Source organism: Lipotes vexillifer, unplaced genomic scaffold (genome assembly GCF_000442215.2).
Source record: "Lipotes vexillifer unplaced genomic scaffold, Lipotes_vexillifer_v1.1 scaffold1261, whole genome shotgun sequence".
Lineage (NCBI taxonomy): Eukaryota > Metazoa > Chordata > Mammalia > Artiodactyla > Lipotidae > Lipotes > Lipotes vexillifer.
Window position 1 is genome coordinate 763,171 of NW_006796548.1, and position 25,405 is coordinate 788,575.

Here is a 25,405-nt window from a genome sequence, read left to right on the forward strand (position 1 = left end):
GAGAGCCCGGGGGGCTTCCTGGCGGCACAGTGGTTGAGAATCTGCCTGCCAATGCAGGGGACACGGGTTCCATCCCTGGTCCAGGAAGATCCCACATGCCACGGAGTAACTGAGCCCACGTGCTACAACTACTTAAGCCTGCACACCTAGAGCCCGTGCTCCGCAACAGGAGAAGCCACCGCATTGAGAAGCCCGCACACCGCAACAAAGAATAGCCTCCATTCACCACAACTAGGGAAAGCCTGTGTGCAGCAACGAAGACCCAACACTGCCAAAAATTAATTGATTAATTAATTAATCAATTAATTTTTTAAAAAAGAATCTGCCTGCCAGTGCAGGGGACACAGGTTTGAGCCCTGGTTCCTGGTCCGGGAAGATCCCACATGCCACGGAGCACCTAAGCCCATGTGCCATAACTACTGAGCCTGAGCTCTAGAGCCTGCGAGCCACAACTACTAAAGCCCACGCACCTAGAGCCCGTGCTGCGCAACAAGAGAAGCCACTGCAATGAGAAGCCCGCACACCGCAATGAAGAGTAGCCCCCGCTCGCTGCAACTAGAGAAAGCCCGCACACAGCAATGAAGACCCAATGCAGCCAAAAATAAATAAGTTTATTTATTTATTTATTTAAAAACCTCATTTGTAAAACCATTTAAACCTGGCATTTTCTTTGTGGGAATATTCTTTAGTGCTGATTCAGTATATTTAATAGTTATAAGGCTAGTCACATTCTGTTTGAGTCACTTTTGGCAAGTTATATTATTCTAGGAATTTGTCTTTTCAAACATGTTAGCTAGCATAAAGTTGTTCATATTCGCTTTTCAGTCTCTTTAGTTACCTAACATTATTTGTGTCCTCTTTTGTTCTTGAGAAATCTCACCAGAGACTTGACTATTTTTCATCTTTTGAAAGTTCCAAGTTTTGCCTTGTTGATTCTCTCTGCTGTATGATTTCTCTCTCCTTTCTTTTTTTTTTCCTAACCTGTGTACCTAAGTCATCAATGTTCAGACTTTGTGTTAACTTCCTGAAGCTTATACACAAATAATCAAATTTAATGTATATGAAACACTGGCATGTAAAGGGCAAGATTTAAAACTTTCAGAAGACATGAGAGGGTATCTTTCTGACCTCGGGAGCGTGAAAGGATTTATTAACAAGACACACAGAAAAAGCTAAGTATTTAAGAAAAATTTAGCTACATTATAATTAAGAACTTGTTAAAGAACTCCATAAAGTGAAAATTGCAAAAAATGAAAAGATACAAACTCCTAAAAGATATTTGTAATACAAATAACTAACAAATGGTTAATAACTAGAATATCTAAAGAACTATAAATCAATAAGAAAAAGACAAGTAGTTCAATAGAAAAATATTCGAAGTACCATAAACAGACATTTTTCACAGAAAGGGAAACATGGCTAATAAACATAAAATCTAACCCTATTAGTAATGCAAATCATTATCCCAGTGAAGTACCTTATACTCATTAGATTGGCAAAAGTGATAATTCTGAGTGATAGGATATACATCAGTGGGAACCTGGTACGTATTGCTGAGCTAGTGTGAATTGGCATCACATTGGAAGGCAACGTGGTACTATCTGGTGAAGTTTAACATTTACTTGCCTAAACCCAGCAATTCATTCCTTAGAGCAGGGGTTCTCAAAGTATGATCTGCAGACTATTTCAGAGGGTCTGGGAAGTGAAGACTAAGATGTTATTTGCCAACTCAAAATAGATTAAAGACTTAATTGTAAAACCTGAAACTGTTAAAACTCCTAGAAGAAAACACAGGAAAAAAGACCTTGGTCTTGGCAATGATTTTTTTGGATATGACACCAAAAGCACAAACAACAAAAGCAAAAATAAATAAGTAGCATCACATAAACGAGAAAACTTGAACTAGAAAACTTAAAAGCTTCTGTACAGCAAAAGAAATGGTCGACAAAGTGAAAAGGCAGCCTATGGGAGAAAATATTTGCTAACCATATATCTGATAAGGGATTAATATCCAAAATATATAAGGAACTCACACAATTCGATAGCAAAAAAACACAAATAATGCAATTAAAAACGGGCAAAGAATCTGAATAGACACTTTTACAAAGCAGATGTATAAATGGCCAACAGGTTGATGAAAAAGATGCTCAACATCACTAATCATCAGGGAAATGCAAATAAATTATGATGTGTTTATACAGTAAAATAATATGACATAGGAAAAATTAAAGAAATACAGCTCCATGCAAAAACATGGGTGAATCTTAAAAACCCAGTGGAGGGGGCTTCCCTGGTGGCGCAGTGGTTGAGAATCTGCCTGCCGATGCAGGGGACATGGGTTCGTGCCCTGGTCTGGGAAGACCCCACATGCCACGGAGCGGCTAGGCATGTGAGCCATGGCCGCTGAGCCTGCGCGTCCGGAGCCTGTGCTCCGCAACGGGAGAGGCCACAGCAGTGAGAGGCCCGCGTACTGCAAAAAGAAAAAAACAAAAACCCAGTGGAGGGGCGACAATTCTCAGTAGACTAAACGTAGTATGATACAATATTTAGGGGTAAACATATATGTGATTAATAAAAACAAAAGCAAAGATAATGACAATTCATCATAGCCGTTTTCTTTTGGCTGGAGTTGGAGTGGGGATGGAGGGGCCTGGGATAGGGGAAGACCCTACTACTAGATTCAGGCATATTAATAATCTAGTTCTTAGGTTTAGTGGTGAGTTGACAGACGCTCATTGTATTATTTTGCTTGGTAACTTTACATTATGTTTCATCTTTTTGTATGTAGCAAATATTACAGAATAAAATTTTAAATTTCTTTAAAATATAGATGGGTGGCCACATGAGTCATTAAAAAAAAATACATGGTATTCCATTGAATTGGGTACACAATAACGTATATCACCTGGGTAGGTTAAATATATTTGAGTTTATTGGGCAAGTCATATAACTTTTCTGTCTTGTCATAGAAGTGATCATAGCTTGTGAGCATTTACCATATGCCTGTTGTTCTAAATAGTACTTTGCATGTATTAAGCTATATAATCCTTCTAACAACTCCGTGCTCATGTATTAAGCTATATAATCCTTCTAACAGCTCTATGAAATAGGAATTATTATATCCCTGTTTTAAAGATGAGCTCCTGAGGCATAGAGGTTAAAGCAACATGTTGAAAGTTGCACAGCTAACAGGTAGAAGAGCCGGTATTTGAACCCACACAATCTGCCTCCAGGGCCTACACCTTTTAACTCCTCTGCTTATATATCAATTGCTATGATAGCACTTACTTAATAAGTTTGTTATGATTAAAGGAGACTGTGTTGTTTGTGTGTGGGTGGTACTAGAGATGTCAGGTGCAGTTACCAAGATTATTAGGCGTCCTTGGGAACCTGCGAGCCCCCCTGAGAAGGGGAGGGTGGGTAGGGAAAAAAGCCAGTGAGAAGGAAATGCTGTCCTCCTAAGAGCCTTTGCCAACATGTTTGTATCTCCCCTTCTTCCAGAGACCATGGCAAGCCCAGGGAAAGACAATTATCGAATGAAGAGCTATAAGAACAATGCCCTAAACCCTGAGGAAATGAGGCGAAGAAGAGAAGAGGAGGGCATTCAGCTCCGGAAGCAGAAACGGGAGCAACAAGTGGGTTAGCCCAAGTATTCTCAAACGTGCTCTTCAGGGAGGCAGGCCAGCCACCGTGGTTGACCTCCACCTTGCACTCTCACTTTCCTCTTGGGAAAGTAGCTTATCTCTGTGGGCCGCTCATCCAGCTTCCTTTGTTGTAAAGAAATTTTGGAAGCTTTGAGAAAGAACTGTCCCTTATTCCTCTTCCATAATTTAGAACAACTTGGACATCATTTATATCTTCAATATAACATTCTAGTGCTAACCCCTTGTTTTTACCCAGTAGTCACTGTTAGATCTGGCCGTCAAGGCCCAGCCCCAAGCCTGGCCCTTTAAGAATTTTGTCAGCCATCTGGGCTGCCTTACTTCTCTTTCTTGAGTCCATTCTTTGTAAGTCTCCCTAGAACTGAGATTGTATTAATGCCTCATTGTCTACACTCTGCCACGCACCATGTACCACACGCCACCACCAAATTGGTTCCTTGCCCAGGTCTAGATGCTAACCTGCTTTTGCCCACCCTTTTGCTTTACCATTATTTCTTTCCTTCACAGCCTTTTATATGCATCACCTTTTATACAAAGGGCACAGGAATTTTAAAAGATTCTTTTTGCTTATAAAAATGTAAACAGTCTATAACATAGAAAGTAAAGTCTTTGAATATCTTTCCATATCAGTATATTAAGCTTGGCATTTTCTCATACAGTAGCATTCCTTGACAGTTATGCCATAATTTAACATTGGGTCATACTTTGTTTTCTTTGTTTCGGTTAGAAGTCTTACCGTCGTCTCTTCTCTTTATTTTCAGCTTTTTAAGCGGAGAAATGTGGAGCTGATTAATGAAGAAGCCGCCATGTTCGATAGTCTCCTCATGGACTCCTATGTGAGCTCTACCACTGGGGTAAGACCCTTGCAAGCTTCCCAGGCAAGCTTGGGAAGTACCTGCTTCTACACAACAGAAATTGGTCAGTTCACGTCATCTAGTTAGCTTTACCAACAACCATGCTAAGCTCTTTATTCCATGGGCCGTTTTGTAGCTGGTCAACTTAAGGAGTCAGTAAGGATTCATCTCTGATGGAAACACCAGAGGAAACATTTAAGGGAAGCTATCAATTGCCTCAGAGGTTAAGAATCACTTCCAAATGTTGCAACTTGAAGCAGCTGTGGATTAAACACCTTCTGAGCCTGCTGTTACCCCTTCCTCTTGCCCTCAAGTCTTTAGAAAGCAGGATTCCAAACAGGATTATGGGCTCATATCTGGCTCTAGTATTGGTTTGCAAAGTCGTGAACCTGTTTTATGTTCTAGGAGAGCGTGATCACAAGAGAGATGGTGGAGATGCTCTTTTCTGACGATTCTGACCTGCAGTTAGCAACCACACAGAAATTCCGGAAACTGCTCTCCAAAGGTACAAAGCCTAGTCTTCCGCAGGGGGCCCTGCATGGCTTTAGCGTCTGTTTCTTCTCACTGACCTCATCAACTATTCCCTTTCACTCATTCTGCTGTAGCCTTACTGGCTTTGGTGTCCTTGGACAAGCCAGGCACATTCTTACCTTTGCACTATTTCCCCTGCCTGATATCCTTTACTTGCAGATAACTGTGTGACAGTTGCTACATTTCTATGATCAGATCCTACTTTCTCAGTAAAGCCTACCCTGACACGCTATCAGAAATTGCAGCTCCCCCGACCCCTGCAGCATTTTCAGTCTCCTTACCCTGCCCTACCTATTCTTTTTTTTTCCTATTACACTTACTGCCTTCTAACATAACAGGATTATTTCTCATCACGAGGATATAAGCTCTACGAGGGCATAGACTTTTGGTTTTGTTCACTACTGTATCCTCGGTACCCAGAACCATGTCTGGCACATAGTTTGTGCTCAGTAAAAATTTGATGTATGATGGGAAAAATATTCCCTGACTTTTCTTCCTCCCAAGAAAAGAATGCTGGTCTTGGAAGGGAAGCATTTAGACTAGGGTTGCTCCTCCCTTGGTCTTCTCTCCCTTAATTCTTTACTTGCTTAGGTAAGTAAGGTTAGTTACTTGCTTAGGTTTAGGAAGCCAAAGGTGAACATATTTAAATTAGGATTGGCTTTACTCTTTGGCATCTCAGCTATTTTATACAGTTCAAAAATGACCAGCTATTGTTTATATATATATATATAAGTTTATTTATTAATTTATTTTTGGCTGTGTTGGGTCTTCGTTGTTGCATGCGGGCTTTCTCTAGTTGCGGTGAGCGGGGGCTACTCTTCATTGCAGTGTGCAGGCTTCTCATTGCGGTGGCTTCTCTCGTTGTGGAGCACAGGCTCTAGGTGCACAGGCTTCAGTAGTTGCGGCACGTGGGCTCAGTAGTTGTGGCACATGGGCTTAGTTGCTCCACGGCATGTGGGATCTTCCTGGACCAGGGATCGAACCCGCGTCCCCTGCATTGGCAGGCGGATTCTCAACCACTGCACCACCAGGGAAGCCCCATGACCAGCTATTGTTCAAACTACCTCACCAAAAGGGAGTTTGGGAATGTTTAGAAGGATGGTCAGGAGTATCTAGGAAGGATGGTGGACTTACCCCCATGAAAGCATTAGCCAAAGCCTCTCCTGACTTTTCCTCTCCCTCTTCCAGAGCCTAGTCCTCCAATAGATGAAGTTATCAATACTCCAGGAGTGGTGGATCGGTTTGTGGAGTTTCTGAAGAGGAATGAGAATTGTACATTACAGGTGAGGCCTGGGGTGGCGAGTTACCAGTTGAAAGCCCTTTTGCCAAGAAATTGTAGTGGCATGTTTCTACAGACACATCTCTTAGGATATAGACAAGATATTGAGGGAACATTTAAGAGATGCTGTTACCTCAGAGGTCTTGACCTCAATCAAATAAGAGACCCACAAACTCTTCCCTAAAACAATCTGAAAGGAAGGATACCAGAATATGACAGACTGATTGTTCAGAGGTTATATTATAAATTATAAATATATTGGGTTAGCCAAAAAGTTCATTCGGGTTTTTCCGTAAGATGTTACAGAAAAACCTGAACAAACTTTCTGCCCAACCCTAGAGGTTCTAGTCCACTCCTAACCCTGAGGTGAACCATTTAGCTTCTCTGGGTCTCTCTTCTCACAAATGAGTAATGAGTCAATCCATTGGAACTTATTAGAAACTTGGCTGAAAGGGACTTTTAGAGACCCGTCTCACTCTTATCCTGGTTTCAGAGATGAATAAAGTGAAGCTCAGGAAATAAAAACGTGACTTGCCAAAGGACTCATGGGTGCTGTGGTAGTTCAGGACTAGACTTGGGACCATGGAAGCCCAATTCTGTCTTCCCATTATGTTATATCACTGCCGGTACCTCTTCCTATCATTTAAAGATGGAGAGGGAAAGGCTTGTGTGGTTTTTTGTTTTTGTTTTTAAGTCAGGGGCAGGAGGCTTATTGCTGAGCCAGCTAGTAGGCACGGCTTCTCATCTGGAATGACGTCTCACTCATGGCTTTAATCTCACTTTCAGTTTGAAGCTGCCTGGGCTCTAACGAACATTGCCTCTGGAACCTCTCAGCAGACCAAAATTGTCATTGAAGCAGGGGCTGTCCCCATTTTTATAGAGCTGCTTAACTCGGACTTTGAGGATGTACAGGAACAGGTAATGCCCAAATTTGACTTAATTCTTTTTGTTTTTTGCGGTACACGGGCCTCTCACTGTTGTGGCCTCTCCCGTTGCGGAGCACAGGCTCCGGACACGCAGGCCCAGCGGCCATGGCTCACAGGCCCAGCCGCTCCGCGGCATGTGGGATCCTCCCGGACCAGGGCACGAACCTGTGTCCCCTGCATCGGCAGGCGGACTCTCAACCACTGCGCCACCAGGGAAGCCCTGACTTAATTCTTGATGGTACTAGTGGTATAATAAAAAGTATATTTTGTCTTTATCCCCACTTAAGAGGTTAAGAGCAAAGAGCTCCTAAAAACATTGGGATTTTCTTAGTGATAGAAGTGTCTTTTGTTATTCCTAAAGAGCCCCTTTGGGACACACCTGAGTCGGTGCTAATGCAGTGACTCCGGGTGGGGCCCTAGATAGCTTCAGGAAGGGAGGTCTAGTCATCAGAAAGACCAAATTTAGGATTAGAGGATAGGGACTCTCAGCCCCACCCCACCCCCACTCTTCCCACCCCTCCACCCCACCCTCCCCAGGGAGGTTAGAGGAGCTAGAGATTGGGTTATAAAAAGGCTTGAACATTGAGATTCAGAGAGCTTCTGGGTTGGTGAACACTCAGTGTGCTGGGAAGGTGACGTGCCTGGAGAGGGCTTGGAAGTTCTGTGCAATCCCACTCCTCAACCCATACCTTGGCCTGTGCATCTCTTCCATTTCGCTCTTCCTGAGTTGTATCTATTACAGTGAACTGGTAAACGTAAGTAAAGTGTTTTCCTGAGTTCTGTGAATCATTCTAGTGAATTATTGAACCTGAGGAGGAGATTGTGGAACTCCTGAATTTATAGCCAGTTGGTGAGAAGTATGGGTAGCACCTGGGAATTGCAGCTAGTATCTAAATTGAGGGCAGTCTTGTGGGACTGAGCCCCTAGCCTGTGGGATCTGCCCTAACTCCGAGTTAGTGTCAGAATTTAACTGAATTGACACAGTTGGTATCAGAGAATTGGTTGTTGGTGTAGAAAAAACTCCACACATTGGGCATCAGAGGTGGTGCTGGAAAAAAGACACCACAATACCCATTTCTCAGCACCTACAGATCATAAAAACCCAACTTCCATTTCTTGCACTGGTTGGATAGAAGTGGAGAGTGGTACTAGGGTTTTTTCCTATATTACTACATATAGGGTTGGTCCTATGAGGCTACAAGAATGCAACTTTCCCATCATTTTCTCCTCTTCTGGGGGGTGGGGATAAGGAAGTCTTGATCTGGTTTCTCTGACTGCAGTACAGAGTCAGCCTGCTTCCCCCAATGAACCAGGAACTCTCAGTTAAAATAGAGCAAGTGCTCAATTTTAACAAGGAGAGTACCTGAGCTTATTTAGTGTGTTTAAGGTCTTGATGGGATGTTTGTTCTGGTTACTAGTGGGTGTCACTCTGTAGTTGTGAGTATAAAGTACTCACAGAAGCCACTAGGCTCTGTGGGTGACAGTTCCATCATCCCTTTTTTAGGCAGTCTGGGCACTGGGAAACATAGCTGGAGACAGCTCCGTCTGCCGAGATTACGTCTTGAACTGTTCCATCCTTAATCCTTTGCTAACGTGAGTAATTATTATCATCTGCACCTGGGGTATCTTTCCGGCAGCCATGTGGCAGATGTTTGGGGAGCAGTTTACCTTAAGACGATGAGTGAATACAAAAATGATAAAAGTGCATTCTCATTGCCAGAGTAAAATATAGTATCTTTTGAGAGTAAGAAGATTGTGTCACTGGTCTGTGTCTTGTGCTTCCTTACTTTGTAGCACTGTAGAATCTCATGTTGGTAATACCTGTCTCATTGTTGAGCCAGAGGAGAGGGGAAGGACTAGCCCATCTGGAAGAATCTAACCTTCTCTACAGAATGCATTGATTTGCTGTGGGTTTATGCCTAGTACATTGGAGAGCTCTGTTGTAAGCCACAGATCTAAGACCCCTTGCAGAGTCATCTGGATGCTCCCATCCCTTCCTCTGTACCCTTATAATAGAGCTACATCTAAACCGAAACAGAGGAAGGAGCTTTTCTTGAGAGGCCACAATCTCATAGGCTACTATTATAACTCCTTCTTGGGCCTGTCACAGAAAATCATTCCACAGTGCATGGCTAAAGCCCTCACACTAAACGTTCAGCTTTTATTTCCAAAGACAACAATACTCTTGTTTAGAACTTGTGGCCACAGTTAGGGGCACAGTATGTCCTATCTTATACGTTTAGCATGCTTACTCACAGTCCAGCCCTCTGTTTGTCCTTATTAGCTATGGTCTTAATAAGCCACAGCTGGTCCTAATCCTCTGTGAAGATGTAGGTCGGCCTCCTGGGCCAAACAGGCTCACTTAACTTAAATCTATGGGTAGGAAGAAGCAGGCTTCTAGAGTCTTAGGGGTCTGATTGGATTTGCTCCTGGGGTTCATAGGCAACAGCTCTATGCAAAGAGCATCATTGCTCAGGATCTGGCTTTGCTGTCCCCTTCAGGCTACTTACCAAGTCCACACGACTGACAATGACACGGAATGCAGTCTGGGCCCTGTCAAACCTGTGCCGAGGCAAGAACCCACCCCCAGAGTTTGCAAAGGTAAGAGAGCTTCTCTTTTTTTTTTTTTTTTTTTTTAATATTTATGTATTTATTTATCTGGTTGCACTGGGTCTTAGTTGCGGCAGGTGGGCTCCTTAGTTGTGGCATGCATGTGGGATGTAATGCCTTGACCAGGGATTGAACCTGGGCCCCCTGCATTGGGAGCACGGAGTCTTATCCACTGCACCACCAGGGAAGTCCCAAGAGAGCTTCTTACCAATTCCTGAGTGAAAGTAGGTTCCTTCATATGGAGGAATTTTGATATGGGAGTTTTCAAGTCTTTGGGGAAACCTCAGAGTCTCATCCTTGGGAAACTGAAAAAGGCAGTCGTCAGTGAAGTAGGTGATTTCATATGCCTGGATGGTAAAGTGAAAATGTGGGCCCTGATGGTTTAATGTAGTAGAAATCTCCAGGTCTTAGACGTACTAAGTAGAGGAGGGCTCAGCGATGTTAGGGTTAGTGGTAGAGATGATGTAACCGTGTCCGCCTGAGTCCCTCTCTCTCTGCTTCCAACAGGTCTCCCCCTGTTTGCCTGTGCTGTCTCGCCTACTCTTCAGCAGCGACTCAGACTTGCTGGCAGATGCTTGCTGGGCCCTTTCTTATCTGTCTGATGGCCCCAACGAGAAGATCCAGGCAGTCATAGACTCTGGAGTCTGCCGGAGATTGGTCGAGCTTCTAATGTGAGTGATCTCAGAAAGGGTTCAGATTCCCTAAGCTTCTCCAAGCTCAGAACTGTAGTCAGCAGTCTGCTGCCCTATCCAAAGGTCTGGAGCCATGAGTGCTGCTGGCCTTGGTGGTCAGCCGAGTTGAATGCCATGTGCTGGCCCTCTACTGATCAGATCGCCCTCCTCTGTAGGCACAACGATAACAAAGTGGCTTCTCCTGCTCTGAGAGCTGTGGGTAACATCGTCACCGGGGATGACATCCAGACCCAGGTAAGGAGGAGGAGGAGAGCTGTCTATGGACAGAATCCTTCCCTGCCACAGCCTTTGGTCCTGGTAGGAAGCAGCATGATCTAGGAGAGAAAGCATAGGCTTGAGTGAAAAATTCCAGCTCTGCCACTTTCTATATTATTTGGGGGCAACGTGGTTGCCTTCACTTTTTTCTATAAATTGGAAGCAAGTCATCATCCATTGGGTGCTATTGAAGAAAAACTAAGTGGAATAACCTGACTCACTACCTGGGACATTGTAAAGTAATTGTTAACAGATTTTGAGTTACGGTACCTTTGAAATACTAAAAGCTATGGAACCTCACCCCTACTTCCTAGACCTTTAGAATCCCCTGTCTCATGTTACTCTCCTGTTAGTAACACTTCCATTGAGAGCACAGTATATACAGTGTTTCTCTGTTCAAAGGCTAGAGATCTGAGTATTCTTTGCGTCTTGTAGTTTGCATAATTCTGTGGGATTCTTAACAAATTTCTTACAGGTGAGCAGTCTCACTCAAGCCCACACTCATTTTCTAGGTCATTCTTTTGTGTTTGTGTGTGCACGCATGTGCCTGTGTGTACAGATATTCATAACTTTTTCTGTTTTTACGATTTTTAAGTATAGTTCACTGGCATTAAGTACATTCACATTGTTATTCAACAATCACCGCCATCCATCTCCACCACTTTTGCATTATTCCAAACTGAAACTCTGTACCCTTTAAATAATAACTTCCTATTTCCCCCTCCCCTCATCCTTTGGTAACCACCATACTACTTTCTGTCTCAGGAGTTTGACTACTCTAGGTACCTCATATAAGCCAAACCATATATATTTGTCCTTTTGTTTCAGCTTATTTCACTTAGCATAATGTTTTCAAGGTTCATCCATATTTTAGCATGTCACACCTTCATTCCTTTCTGTGGCTGGATAATATTCCAAGTGTGCATATGCTACATTTGGTTTATTTACTCATCTATTGGTAGACACTTGGGTTGCTTCCACCTTTTGGCTAGTATAAATAATGCTGCATTGAGTATTGGCATACAAGTATCTGTTTGAGTCCCTGCTTTCAGTTCTTCTGGGTGTATATCCAGAGGTGGAATTATTGGATCATATGGTAATTTTATGTTTAAGATTTTGAGGAACCACCATACTGTTTTGCACACAAAACGGTGCAATGGCTGCGCCATTTTACATTCCCACCAGCAGTGTACCGGGTTCCAATTTCTCCACATCTTTACCAACACTTGCATTGCCTGGATTTTTTAAGGATAACTATTCTAATAAGCGTGAAGTTGTATCTCACTGAGGTTTTGATTTGCACTTCCCTAATGATTAGTGATGTTTGGCATCTTTTCATGTGCCTATTGGCCACCTGCATTTAAAAAAATTTTTTTGTATATTCTGGATATTAATCCTTATCAGATATATGATATGTATATACTTTCTCCCATTCTGTGATTTGTGTAATTCACTATGTTGATGGTGTCTTTTGGTACCCAAAAGTTTTAAATTTTGATTAAGTCCAGTTTATCTAATTTTTCTTTTGTTGCCTGTGCTTTTGGTGTTCTAGGTCATTCTTAATTGTTCAGCCCTCCCTTGCCTCCTCCACTTGCTGAGCAGCTCCAAGGAGTCAATCCGAAAGGAAGCTTGTTGGACCATTTCAAATATCACTGCTGGCAACAGGGCTCAGATACAGGTAGAAGAAGCAGGAGGGAAGTTGAGGAGGGCAGCAGATAGAAAGGCCTGGGGACATGAGACATTGTGGGATATGGCCCTCTAGAAGAAAAAATTTATTTCCCTTTTGAAATTGGGGTCAATGGATGCTATCAGTCAAAGATTCTGTGTAACAGAAGCCAGGTTCCTCTGTAGCGTCTTACCTATGTGAAAAGAACTTTCAGGAAGGGGAAGATGTCTTAATCTTTTAGCTGATTTGGGGTCTGGATTTGCTTATCCTTCTTGAAGTGACTTTCTTTCCTCCCCCACACCCCACCCTCCACCCCCCAATTCTTCTCAGGCTGTCATAGATGCAAATATCTTCCCTGTGTTGATTGAAATCCTTCAGAAAGCAGAGTTCCGTACAAGGAAAGAGGCAGCCTGGGCCATCACCAATGCCACATCAGGAGGAACCCCTGAACAAATCAGGTATCACAGTCCTTTCCCATTGTCTTGAGTGATATGTGTACTCTACCTCTTGGCTCACAGTTTACATGTGACCTCTAAACTGCCTTTTCTGGGATAGGTCTGCCCCTGTCCGGTAGGGTTTAACTGGTAAGCTGCTAGAGTGTAGCATGGGAATCTGAAGTAGATTCCTATAAACCATGTACCTCTTTTCCCTCCTGGAGAATGGAAACTTATGACACAGACATCTCTCTCCTCTGCCTCTTTCTACCCTCAAGAGAATTTAAATCTATGTAATTCTCAATTATCCATACAAATGAAAGAGAACCATGCTATGGCTCATTCAGAGCAGCTTCTTTGGGAAATCATTTTTGGCAGTGATACTTGGAGAAGCAAATAGGAAAGCTGTTTTGTGCGAGGATGCTCTTTGATTTTGGTTTCCATTATCAACTTGAGTAGGAGTGGTGGGAATTGGAGAAGTGCCTTGCCTTCAGCTTGTAGCTTAGGAAGGGGAATATATTCAGTATAAATAAAACCTTAGGAGAAAAGGATAGCCACTGAGTGAAGCTTTTGAGGATACAGGGTTGTAAATGGCATTTTGGACAGGAAAAAGCATAAGTAAAGGTACAAAAATCAGAAACCTGGAGGCCTTTACTGTTTGACTGGAATGTAATATTCTCGGAAGGGAATAATGAGAGGGGAAGCTAGAAAAGTTTAGGAGCCAGATTGTATTGTTATGACTGTAGAGCTGGGACTACAGAAATTTTAGGCAGGGAAATGATGTGTTCAAAGTAGGTAATACTGCAGCAAGGAGACGTTACAGACAAAGAGGAGGAATCCATGGCAGCCTTCTACATGGAAATGAACTAAACCAGTAGCATTGGGAGGGTGATGAGTTTGAGATAAAGGATGGGTGGTTATGAAAGCTCAGTCAGAGTGAATTGCTGAGAGCATCGATGTGTGTGAGGGAGACCTAGAGACCCCATAGCACCTGCCTGGCACCTCCCTTGCCTTGTCTTAATTTAGAACTTACCTGGTCTCTGCCCCTCAGGTACCTGGTCTCCCTGGGCTGCATCAAACCCCTGTGCGACTTGCTGACTGTGATGGATTCAAAGATTGTGCAAGTCGCCCTCAATGGACTGGAGAACATCCTCCGGCTCGGAGAGCAAGAGGGCAAGCGCAGTGGCTCAGGGGTTAATCCCTACTGTGGCCTCATCGAGGAAGCCTATGGTAGGTGCCCTCTCCCCAACCTCACGTCTGCCATAAGTAGAGAGAAACTCTGAAATAGTATACGTATATGTAAGGGTATGTGTTTTGATGGGGTCATCATTGAATGCAAGGTTTTATCCCACCAGTTCCATTTCCTCTGAGGAGCAGTAGATGAGTTCTGTTTCTGATAGGCTCTACCTAGTAAGTAGGTTATGGTACAGATGCAAAAATAAAGCTCCAGAAGTGATAATAGAATCAGGAGCTGGAAGGCATGTTTTCAGCTGAGTTTCTAGCAGCAAGTTCTTTTCTTTCTTTTTTTTTGTTTTTCCATTACAGTTTATTACAAGATATTAAATATAGTTCCCTGTGCCATACAGGAGGTCCTTGTTGTTTATCTGTTTTGTTAATAGTAGTTTGGATCTGCTAATCCTAAACTCCTAATTTATCCCTCCCCACCCTTTCACCTTTGGTAACCATAAGTTTGTTTTCTATGTCTGTGAGTCTTTTTTTGTTTTGTAAATAAGTTCATTTGTATCATTTTTTAGATTCCACATAAGTGATATCATATGATACTTGTCTTTTCTCTGTCTGACTTACTTCGCTTAGTATGATAATGTCTAGGTCCATCCATGTTGCTGCAAATGGCATTATTTTATTCTTACTATGGCTGAGTAATATTCCATTATATATATGCACCACATCTTTATCCATTCATCTGTTGATGGATACTCCAGTTGCTTCCGTGTCTTGGCTATTGTAAATAGTGCTGCTATGAACACTGGGGTGTATGTATCTTTTCGAATTACAGTTTTTTCCAGATATATGCCCAGGAGTAGGATCGCTGGATCATATGGTAGCTCTATTTTTAGTTTTTTAAGAAACCTCCATAGTGGCTGCCCCAGTTTACATTCCTACCAACAGCGTAGGAGGGTTCCCTTTTCTCCACACCCTCTCCAGCATTTATGATTTGTAGACTTTTTAATTTTTTTTGGCTGCACCGCATGGCTTGCAGGATCTTAGTTCCCTGACCAGGGATCGAAACCAGGGCCCCGGTAGTGAAAACACTGAGTCCTAACCACTGGACCACCAGGGAATTCCCTTGTAGACTTTTTGATGATGGCCATTCTGACTGGTATATGGTGATACCTCATTGTAGTTTTGATTTGCATTTCTCTAATAATTAGTGATGTTGAGCATCTTTTCATGTGCCTGTTGGCCATCTGTATGTCTTCTTTAGAGAAATGTCTATTTAGTTTTCTGCCCTTTTTTTTTAAGATTCTGTACACCTACAACACACATTTTTTTAAAAAATATTTATTTATTTATTTGTTTTTGGCTGCGCCGGGTCTTAGTTGCAGCATGCGGGATCTTTAGTTGCAGCATGCAGACTCTTAGTTGTGGCATGCGTGCAGGAACTAGTTCTCTGACCAGGGGTCAAAACCGGGCCCCCTGCATTGGGAGCACGGAATCTTACCCACTGGACCACCAGAGAAGTCCCTTCTGCCCATTTTTTAATTGGGTTGTTCGTTTTTTTGTTATTGACCTATACAAGCTGTTTGTATATTTTGGAAATTAAGCCCTCATCAGTCGCATCGGTTGCAAATATTTTCTCCCATTTTGCAGGTTGTCTTTTCGTTTTGTTTATGGTTTCCTTAGCAAGGTCTGTTAGTGCTGGATTGACTCATCGCTCATCTCCAAGAGATTCAGAACAGTAATGGTTTGCCCAGGTTAAAAGCAGAATCGGGACTAGACTCTCTGGTTTATAACTGACATTTTGGTCTTTTTCCTTTGGTTTTATGTCATTTTAGGTAAAGATCTCAGCTCTCCTCTTTCAGATCAAAGAGAGATCTGATCATATTACGTGTGTTTATAAATGCTAACATAACTCAGGGAAGGAAAAAATAGATTGTGTCATGGACCCATAGAAAAGCACTCAAAGTTTACTCTTCTTCTTCCTTTCTTCTTGCCACCATAGGCTTGGATAAAATTGAGTTTCTCCAGAGCCATGAGAACCAGGAGATCTACCAGAAGGCCTTTGACCTCATTGAGCACTACTTTGGCGTAGAAGATGATGATAGCAGCCTGGCTCCCCAAGTGGATGAAACGCAACAGCAGTTTATCTTCCAGCAGCCTGAGGCCCCCATGGAGGGCTTCCAGCTATAATGTCTGCCTCCGGGGAGGGGAGGGGATGGGAAGCACCACCAACCAGCGGAAAGGCAGACCTCTGGTGGGCGGGAAACCAGCCCCCCCCCACCATCAGCCACCACACACCTCTGCTGCCCTGGAAACTGTGCTCTTGACCTGCTCCGCCCCCTTCCCTGGAGGGAACACCCTCTGGACAGACAGAACCATCTGAGGCTCACATTTGGGTTTTGTGACAAGAAGGGGACGTGTTGGGTTTTTCTTCCTTACACTAGATTTTGGCTGCACATGTGTCTTTAACCCAGGAGCCCAGGGGTAGACAAAGGAGGACTGAGGTAATCAATTTTGCACCTTTTTTATTTTTTTTTCTTTAGTGGTGACTTCCTTCCGTTTTATCTTCCTTCATCCTTCCCAGTCCTCTGCCCTGATCTCTGTAACTCTTATCTTGGGTACTTGAGCAGATGGAATATTCCACAGGTCGGGGGTGGGAGGGGAGGGGAGGGGAGAAATCCAAAACAAAGTGTTCTTGCTCGGACAGAATATTAATCTTGTATGCTTGGATTGCGTTATTTAATTTTTTTTTCTTTTGCACATTTTTCTTGTATTACAATTGCTCTTTCCCAGAGCCATGAGTTCCTGGTTTTAGGAATCCCAGCTGCCAGCATTGTCTGGGACTAGAGGCTGAGGGGGAGGTCACCATGAGACAAAGGCCCCTCCCTCCCTTTAACCCCTTGCCCAGACCTCTTTAGTTTGGGAGATCCCCTTCACTCTCCTGGGGCATGTACACCAGTGGGAGTCGGGAGAGAGGAACACAGGGCCTTCAGACGGGGCTTCCCATGTGTCGCTACTGATCCCATGTTTCCTACCCACCTTCCAATGGTGCGACCCAACTTCATTTGTTTACTTGAAAATTCCCCTCAGAGTTGAGATGAACCTCTGAGGTAGCTGTATTTTCTCCTAAGCACGTGACAGAGGGCCTGGTCCTTCCTTTCTCCTGAGGAGAAAGTCCTTGCTCTGGTGACCCATAAATTGCAGAGGAGGTTGGAGTGAGAGTGTCATGTATTGGGATAGCCAGTGGATCCCTGCCTTTGGCCTTTCTTCTTCTTCCTCTTCTGTAGTTGGATCATGTATATTTTACTTCCAGAGGAGAGAATGTCAAAAAGTTCTGTATTTTTTTATATTCTATATATTACGTAGGTCAACCTTAATTGGTCTCAAGAGGAAGAACTGTCTCTGTAATTTCTGTAAGTAGGATACTGTGAGGAAGACCAAAAAGAGATGTGGAAGCTCTTTTGCTCAGGAAGCCTGACCTTGATCCTTCTCCTCTCTGCTTGGGTTCCGGGCCACCACCAGGGACCACCCCTTAGCTCTGGAACCTTTATACAGCAGGGCAGCCTGGTCTGATTGTCCTAGTACCTGAATGGAGGGAGCAAGGATGGCCCCAGGGCCTGGTGAAGTCTACCACTCTAGTCCTTACCACTGAGCATCCTGCTTACATCAGGAAACCCAGAAAGCAGTCTGCCTCCTCAGATTCAGTCTCAAACACCTTTGTCCACATAAGTTATCACAGATGGCTGCCGTGTCTCCTATCCGAGAAATTTAGCAGCCTCAGGACTTTTTTTGAGAGTGATTGATGTCTTCCCTGATTGGGATCCTTGTACATGGTTTGGATTTTACCCTTCCTGTGACAAATACAATCCTAATGCCTTTTCTGTCCCCTTTGAGTAGAGCTGCTGCAGTGCCTCAGTGGCTTGCCTGTGTGCTTCAATGGATTACATGTGATAGTAAAGCCCAGGTGTTGGGGGTGGGGTGGAGGAAGTTGTTGGCTAAGTGTAGGCCAGTGGTGGAGCTGAAGGCACAATCTGCCCTGTCCCTGCTTCCCCACAGAGGTCGGGCAGAGGTGCCCTGCTCCAAACTGTATTTTCCCTTCCCCAGGAACAATGCCATTCTTGCTCCCATTGCTACACATCCCCCTCTGGCTCAGGTGAAATCCATGCCACTCTGCTTACAGATAAAACATTCAGTTGTTTTTGGCCACTGGTCTTGAATTTGCCCTCTCTTTCCAGTGTTGAGATCCAACTCCAGAGGCATTTTCTGAGAAAAGTGGTTGTGGCTGGTGGCTGTCACTGAAAAGTGACACCAGTGCTGTACCGCCTAAGTGAGTCAGATGCTGCTCTGCAGGTTGGGCATGATAACTACCAACCCCACTCTCCCAGGTAGGCAAGGCGCAGGACCCTCTTCACTTGGCCTGCCGACTCTATTACAAAACCATTTTCCTACAGTTCAAAAGAGAGCCACCCCCCACCCCTTGTCCTTGTCCAAAGGGCAGAGCATTTTATTTTAGTAAGATCTACTTTGTACATCTCTAGCAATAATTAAGTCCCTGACATTGGGACCAAATTCTTATTGTGAGACATACACGTCCTGCCTTCCCCAGCTGTTCCTCCCAAATCTACTTTTGCTTCAGATCTGGGCCATGCACCAAAGAGAAGACTCTGTTGATCATGGGTTACTACTCGAAGCCTGTTTTCTACAAGGACTCCAAAGGCTGAAGTCTCCCAGGGCACGAGGACAAATTTCTCTTCAGATAAACATGGCCTCTAGGAGCTTTCCTTTGTTAGTGTCTTCCTCAGACCGTGCTTTCCCACTGTATTCCTCTGACCCCCTTTTCAGTCAACAGGTGAAGTTCTTCCAGCCCACAGAGGCAGTAACATCATCTTTTGTGTCTCCTCCTCTCCTTTGGCCATCTTGGGAAGCAAAATATTTCTTTTTAGCCCAGGCTTGACAGCCACTCTTCGTGGGCAGTCCCCATCTGGACTCCAGACCCTGGCCTAGGTGAAGTCAGAGCTTTCTGACAGATTTCTGAATGGATGTTACAGGGATGGAGGGGCTCCCCAACCTGCTGTAGGGAGTAGCCTGAGAAGACTTGTGTTTGGAATCTTAATACTTTGGCACATAGCTATGTCCATTTTAAGCTCTCTGGTGGGTTGGAGATACTTAGGTGTGGATTAAGGGGACAAGGAGCCTTTTTCTTAGCTAAAGCGTTCAAATACTGTTTTGAACAGTGCCAGCTATTATTTATTGCCAGCCCTTCTGGGCATCCCACCCCCATGTCATCTTCTCTAGTATTAACAGGCTCTCTGGTCTTAGAAGACTGCCTTCAGTTCTGAGCTATCCCCGCTGGCTGACTGGCCATGGTATTGGCTACAACCTTCTGTTAGAACCACATAGGTTCCACCCTCACCTGGCCAGCCTAGTTACTTGAGGCAGTGGGTACAAAAGACTCTTCCAAGTAACAGGTGTTGATGACTTCAGCTTTCAGGGACCCTTTGTGTTCCTCCTTACCTAGAACCTTTAGATCTACTCCTGTTTTATTTTCCCTGGAAGCCTCTTTCCAAGAGCCCTATTTAGAGCTGAACTGCACAGATTATAGCTGCTACCACACTTAAGGAAGAGCGAAAGAAGGCTCTCAGGCACTGACCTTCATTTTCTCTTAAGCCAAACCAGTTTAATATGAAAACTCTAGCAGGATGAACTAGATTTCGATTTTCTCATGTCTGCCTGCCCTCCCCCTACACTGTGCAATTACCCGTTTCCAGCAAGATGGAGGGAAGGAGATGAGCGCCTAGCAGTACTTCCCTCCGCCTCCCACATGCCCTTCTTTGAAGGCCTCCACTTATTTGTTCAGGCCATGTCTCTTCTCCCCAAGACTTGCTCAGCTTGGTATCCATCATCTTGAATATTCCTCAGTAGATTCATCTTGTGGGCTTGGCTTCTGGATTCTCAATTGAAGGCAAGGAGCCAGATTCTCCAGGTCCTTGCAGGCACTACTGGGACCCATAGGGAGAAGAGGCTGGCTGGGGACCTCAGGATTGTGTGTGCCTGTCTGCCTCCCTGGCAGGCTGGGGAAGGGTGCAAGGCTCAGTGCACTGAACCATAGGAAAGCCTCACAACCAGTAGCAACATCTTCCGGGTAGGACTATCCTAGAAATAAGTGCATGTGAGACTGAGAAATTGCTCAGAGTAGGTTTTTTCCATAGCCGTTTTAGGATTGCACATTTTAGACCAATCTTGTCCAGTGTTTTTTCTGTCTTAACTTTTGTATTTTTTTTGTTAAGCCAACAAGCTGAGAATTTGGCCCTGCGGGGATCCATGTGGTAGGCAATAGCTGCTCTTTGGCCAAGGCCTTCATAAAGGATTCAGTCATCCCATTGGCTGGTCCCTAGACCCACCCCCAGATGAAGACCATGGTAAGGGAAGAATTTTGAGGTCAGTACAAAACAAGTAAGTCTGTTAATTAAAGCTGTTTTCCTCTGAGAGGGCATTTTGCATCAGGCCTGGGCTACATGCAGAATCAAACCTGGCTGTGAATTAGAAGAGGCACCATTAAATTTGGGGCCCAGAACATCCCAGGAGAAAGGTTTGTGTAGTGTGTCATAAAGGTCTTCAGTGCATTTGGGCGCACCTCACTACTTCTGGGCCAGCCTGACCGCTGATGTCCACATTAGCACATTCCTGAACCCCTCCGCTAAACTCTAGCCCTGCTCCCCTGTGTAGGTCAGATGTTCGGCCTCTGGGTTTGAGAAGAGAAAACTCTGCCATGGCGACAATCCTCAGGCCCTGGAGTTGGGTATTGGGTCTTTTAGCCAGATTTGTGGGAATTGCTTTTGATTGAACCACTAAAGAAGCAAAGGGGGTATGAGGTCCCAGTTACCCAAGACAGACCAGATGTCCCTCAAAAACAGCTTGGGTTCCCAGCTATAGACCCTAGGAAGGTGAATCAAACCTTTTCCCTTACTAGTTTTTCTTTCCAAATTTATTTGCTTTTAAGAACTATAAACTCTGGCTATTGTTTTCCATGTTCTCAGGGCCCCTGGGTAGAGACAAAGCTTGATGATTTCAGAGCAGATACAGGCCAAGAAACCATGGCATTGAGTGTGCTGAGTCCAGACAAATGATATTTATATACACATCCAAATTTGAAGAGAAAATGTATTTCTTTAGGTTTCAAACACTGTAATAGATATAAAGCAAAAATAAAAACCTGTTGCAAAGTTCTAAATCGTGTTCTTTGGAGTGATCTTGACTGGATTTTTTGGAAGTCAATGAAGTGAGGGTGCTTAAACTTTTGACCTAACAGTGGAATTAAGAATTGTTACAGCCTGCTTCTGCTATAAAGAATTTTTGAAATCAGCTTTATTGAAATATAATTGACGTACAGTAAATGGCACATATTTAAAATGAACAACTTGCTAAGTGTTGACATATTTGCATCCATGAAATCATTACCACAGTCAAGAGAGTGAACATGTCCATCACCTCTAGAAGTTTCCACATGCCCCTTGGGAATCCCTCCTTTCTGCCTAACCCCCAGCAACCACTGATGGAAGCTGTCTCTCACTGTGGTTTAATTTGCATTTTCTAGAGTTTCTGTAAGATTTTCACATTTCATCACCACTCCACAGCCCTTTGAGCCCGAAGTAGTTCACCAACTCCTCACTTTGGTTTAGATCAATTCCTAAAGCTGCGATTACAGACTAGCAGCCAAAAAGTTGATACAACCCAAAAAGGAGGGTTTTGGTTGGCCGACAGAATACGTTTTAAGTTTTAATTCGTTGCCAATATTAAAAGATGTGTCTATATTTAAAAAATATCTGGCACTCCTGGGCCTGAGTTTCTGCATGAAAACAATCTGCAAGAGCTCTATGACCGGTCACCATCACCACCATTCCCAACCACCACTCCCAGAGGGCTCCCTGACTCTGGCAGGCGCTAATGTTGCCATTTTCTCTTACAGCAAAGAAGAAAGTAACTTTTTAACCCATGTTTCTATCAAATTTTCTTATTCCTTGCCTGTCCTTCTCATTACCCAGCTGGCCCCTGGAGACCACCATTGACCCTTCCTGGTGCACCACTCCACCTCTCACCCCATGTGTACCTTGTTAAATTATGTTCTTTATCTCTGCCTAGAACACCCTCTTCCTATGGAAATCCATCAAGGCCTGATTCATATGTTACCTCCTCAAGAGATTTCCCACATGCTTTTCTGGAAATAATGAGGGCCTTGGTTTTGAGAGACTTGAGTTCCAACGCTTTCTGAGCTTGAGTTCCACCTTTATACTGTTATACCAATATTGCCTCTCAGTGTTACCTGGTAGACACTGCCTAAGGGGTGGGAAAGAGCACTGCGCTGAAGTCTCTTCAACTAGGGGAAATATTTAACATCTTAAGAGCCCTAAAAAGATGCCCAATTTGCAAAACAATTTAAAACATTCTCTGCCTTCTCAGCCCCCAGACTGTTGCTAGGCTTTAGGACTAGAGTATTTAGCCAACAGTTCTTGAACATTCAGTGAGTTGTAAGTAAATAATTTCAACACCTCATCACTAATGCTGTAATAGAACTCTGTCTAGACCCAAGGAGCTAGGACAGAGTGCAGAGTACTGAAAAGGTTCTGAAGTGAACTTTGAGCTCAGTGGGCCTCAAAAGATTTTGTTTCACCAAGAGGGGCATTTTGGAAGGTAGAAAAGCACCTGCAAAAACCTGGGAAATCCTGGAGATAGTAAAAGTAGAGATGTAACAAAAAAGGCAGAGGGATTGGGCAGGATTGGCTGGAAACAGAAGCCAAACAAACCATTTAGGCATTAAATTCCAGGCACATGGGTTGCTGGGTTTTATTCCATTATCTATAGACAAACAGAATTGTGATCTTACACTTGGAGAAAAGCTTGGCTTTTTTTTTCCCTTTAGCCCCAGTGCAATTGGGACTTTGTAGAGGGTGGGCCAGTCAGAAAAGGCTCAGGAATCTGCTGAGGCCAAAGTCCCCCTTGCAGGGCCCCCTCAGCACCTTCCAAAGAGGGGCTCAAGCGGGTAATGAAGATGGAAAAATAAATTACTTTCCCTAGTTATTTTGATTCATCCTCAAGGAAAGCCTATGGTGGTGGTTTCTTCTGAGTAAGAGACAGGGTAGTCCAGTAGTTAAGATGGATGCCAGACTTCCTAGCTTTGAATCTGCTCTAATCAGTCAATAGCGATGGGACCTTGGACAACTTACCTAACCTTTGTCTTACAGTCCACAGCTGTAAATTGGCAATAACAAATAGTACAGTATTTACGAGGAACCGGGAAAGATATTGTTCAAAAAACTACTATTAGGGCTTCCCTGGTGGTGCAGTGGTTGAGAGTCCGCCTGCCGATGCAGGGGACGCGGGTTCGTGCCCCGGTCCGGGAAGATCCCGCGTGCCGTGGAGCGGCTGGGCCCGTGAGCCATGGCCGCTGAGCCTGCGCGTCCAGAGCCTGTGCTCCACAACGGGAGAGGCCGCAGCAGTGAGGGGCCCGCGTACCGCAAAAAAAAAAGAAAAAAAAAAAAGAAAGAAAAACTACTATTAAAACCTTCTATTTGCATACGGAAATTGAAGCCCTGGGAGGGAAAAGAATACCGTCACGTAGAAAATTAGTGAAGTTGGGACTGGAATACAGGTCTGATGCCCAGCCCAGTGTATTCTCTCCCTCGTCCTCAGGGTTCCTAGATAGTCATAGATGTTCACAGCAGGAGGGAAGGGGTGGTGGAGGCGTACCGGAAAAAGCAGCCAGGCGCAAGGCTCTGGGAGCTGAATTATAGCTCCTTCGAGACAGAAACGAGGCTAACGTGAGTATTTGTGGAGAATGACTGGCTCCTTTCGGACCTCCTGGGTCTGCGGCTCCGAGGACTAAAACCCTATTGCATCTTGGGAGTTGGGGTCAGCCCCGGTGCATGGAGGGAAGCGTAGTCCTTTCCCTCCCCTGCCTTCCCAACTCACCCGCCTCGGAGGCCGCCTTTGCTTCATCTTTCCCAGCAAGCCTCGCGCGAGCGCCGGCTATTGATTGGCTGCGGCGCTAGCAGGAGGCTCTGCCGGCAGCAGTTATCCAGGGTTTCCGGTACGAGGGCAGAGCGGGCGAAGCCGTCAGGGCGTCGGCGGTGAGGTGCGTACAGCGTCGGCCAGGGGTACAAAGCGAGCAGAGGGTCTGTGGTCCCAGACGTTTCTGGCCGGTGCGAGGAATCGCGCGGATTCCGTGCTAGGACTCGGGCCGGGGGGCAGGGTTGAGGCCTGTGCGCATGCGCGCGCGGCTGGAGGGCGCGCGAGGCGTGGGTGGCTGCGCGCGGGTTTTGGGGGGAGCGGCACGTGGGGCGTGGGGGGCGGGGAGGGACCGGGAATCAATCCGGCGTCCCGCCACGTCAGTCCCGGGCCCTGAACGTATCCCGCGCGCGGTCTGTGGTGAGGGGGCCGTGTTGTGCCGGGAAGTGGCTTCAGGAAAAAGGAGGCCGCTCCTCCCTCGCTACTGGGCACACCAGGCGCCGGTGACGGACCGGAAACTGGGAGAACCGCTGGCTCCCTCCAGGGAAGGCCTGCCGGTTTGTTTCAAGAAGCTTTGCGCGCCCGGTGTTGGGATTTCTGATCCAGGCTGCGAAGAATTTTAAAGTCTGGAAAATAGCAAGTGTGTTTGTTTCTATAGGATCTGCTCCTAACCTAACATTGCAAACCACAATGAAGAACCAAGACAAAAAGAATGGGGCTGCCAAGCAATCAGGCAACACTTCCAACCCAAAAAACACCCCGGGGCAACCGGAAGCTGGACCCGAGGGAGCCCAGGGGCGGCCCAGCCAGTCGGCTCCTGCAACGGAAGCTGAAGGTTCCACCATCCAGGCTCCAGGGAAGGCTGAGGGTGTGTGCCAGCTCTGCTTTTCCAGCGGGCAGGGGGAGGAGTTTGTGGTGTGCCGGTCCAGCTTCTGGAGTTAGAGGCCAAGGCCACTGTTTACCCAGCAAGGAGGAAATGTAGAATGAGAGGAGGACAGCGCTGAGTCTGTGCAGTCCCCACTGGCTGCTGGGGAGTTGATAGAGGCTCCCACTCTAAGCACAGGGACAGAACTCTCTTGAGAGAAGGCTCTGACAGGAGCAAGTCAGGTTGGCAGTCAAATGAGACACCCAACCAGCAAATCCAGGTTACAAACACGTCGTTCACCAGTGGGTTACTGCTGTTTATATTTGAGGCATTTCTGGGACTTTTTTTTTCCCCACCAGAGGAGGAAGGATTTATTACTTGCAGCAAGTAAGGAGAACACTTGCTTTCCCAAAGCAGTGTCTCCTCTGGAACTTTTTTTTTTTTTTT

At 45.0% G+C, this 25,405-nt stretch overlaps 2 protein-coding genes across 5 annotated transcripts in view; both read left to right on the forward strand.

Moving 5' to 3' along the window:
• KPNA6 (karyopherin subunit alpha 6) overlaps positions 1–18,544 on the forward strand; it is a 45,944-nt gene extending 27,400 nt beyond the window's left edge. Inside the window, exons 2-14 of one of the 4 annotated variants that reach the window (XM_007468666.1) lie at positions 3,502–3,635; positions 4,424–4,516; positions 4,922–5,021; positions 6,236–6,330; positions 7,113–7,244; positions 8,757–8,845; positions 9,754–9,853; positions 10,370–10,533; positions 10,710–10,788; positions 12,362–12,487; positions 12,806–12,933; positions 13,961–14,139; positions 16,094–18,544. In XM_007468666.1, the coding sequence (XP_007468728.1) occupies positions 3,502–3,635; positions 4,424–4,516; positions 4,922–5,021; positions 6,236–6,330; positions 7,113–7,244; positions 8,757–8,845; positions 9,754–9,853; positions 10,370–10,533; positions 10,710–10,788; positions 12,362–12,487; positions 12,806–12,933; positions 13,961–14,139; positions 16,094–16,281 (1,607 nt within the window). In that variant the 3' untranslated portion in view covers positions 16,282–18,544. Of the gene's footprint in view, positions 1–3,476; positions 3,636–4,423; positions 4,532–4,921; positions 5,022–6,235; positions 6,331–7,112; positions 7,245–8,756; positions 8,846–9,753; positions 9,854–10,369; positions 10,534–10,709; positions 10,789–12,361; positions 12,488–12,805; positions 12,934–13,960; positions 14,140–16,093 lie in introns of those variants that run through there. The other 3 variants (XM_007468664.1, XM_007468663.1, XM_007468665.1) reach the window with 3 other exon arrangements.
• A 6,239-nt stretch (positions 18,545–24,783) lies between these two features.
• The window catches only part of TXLNA (taxilin alpha), a 12,730-nt gene continuing 12,108 nt past the window's right edge, over positions 24,784–25,405 (forward strand). Inside the window, exon 1 of the mRNA XM_007468709.1 lies at positions 24,784–25,008. Coding sequence (XP_007468771.1) covers positions 24,784–25,008 — 225 coding nt within the window. The remainder of the gene's footprint in view (positions 25,009–25,405) is intronic.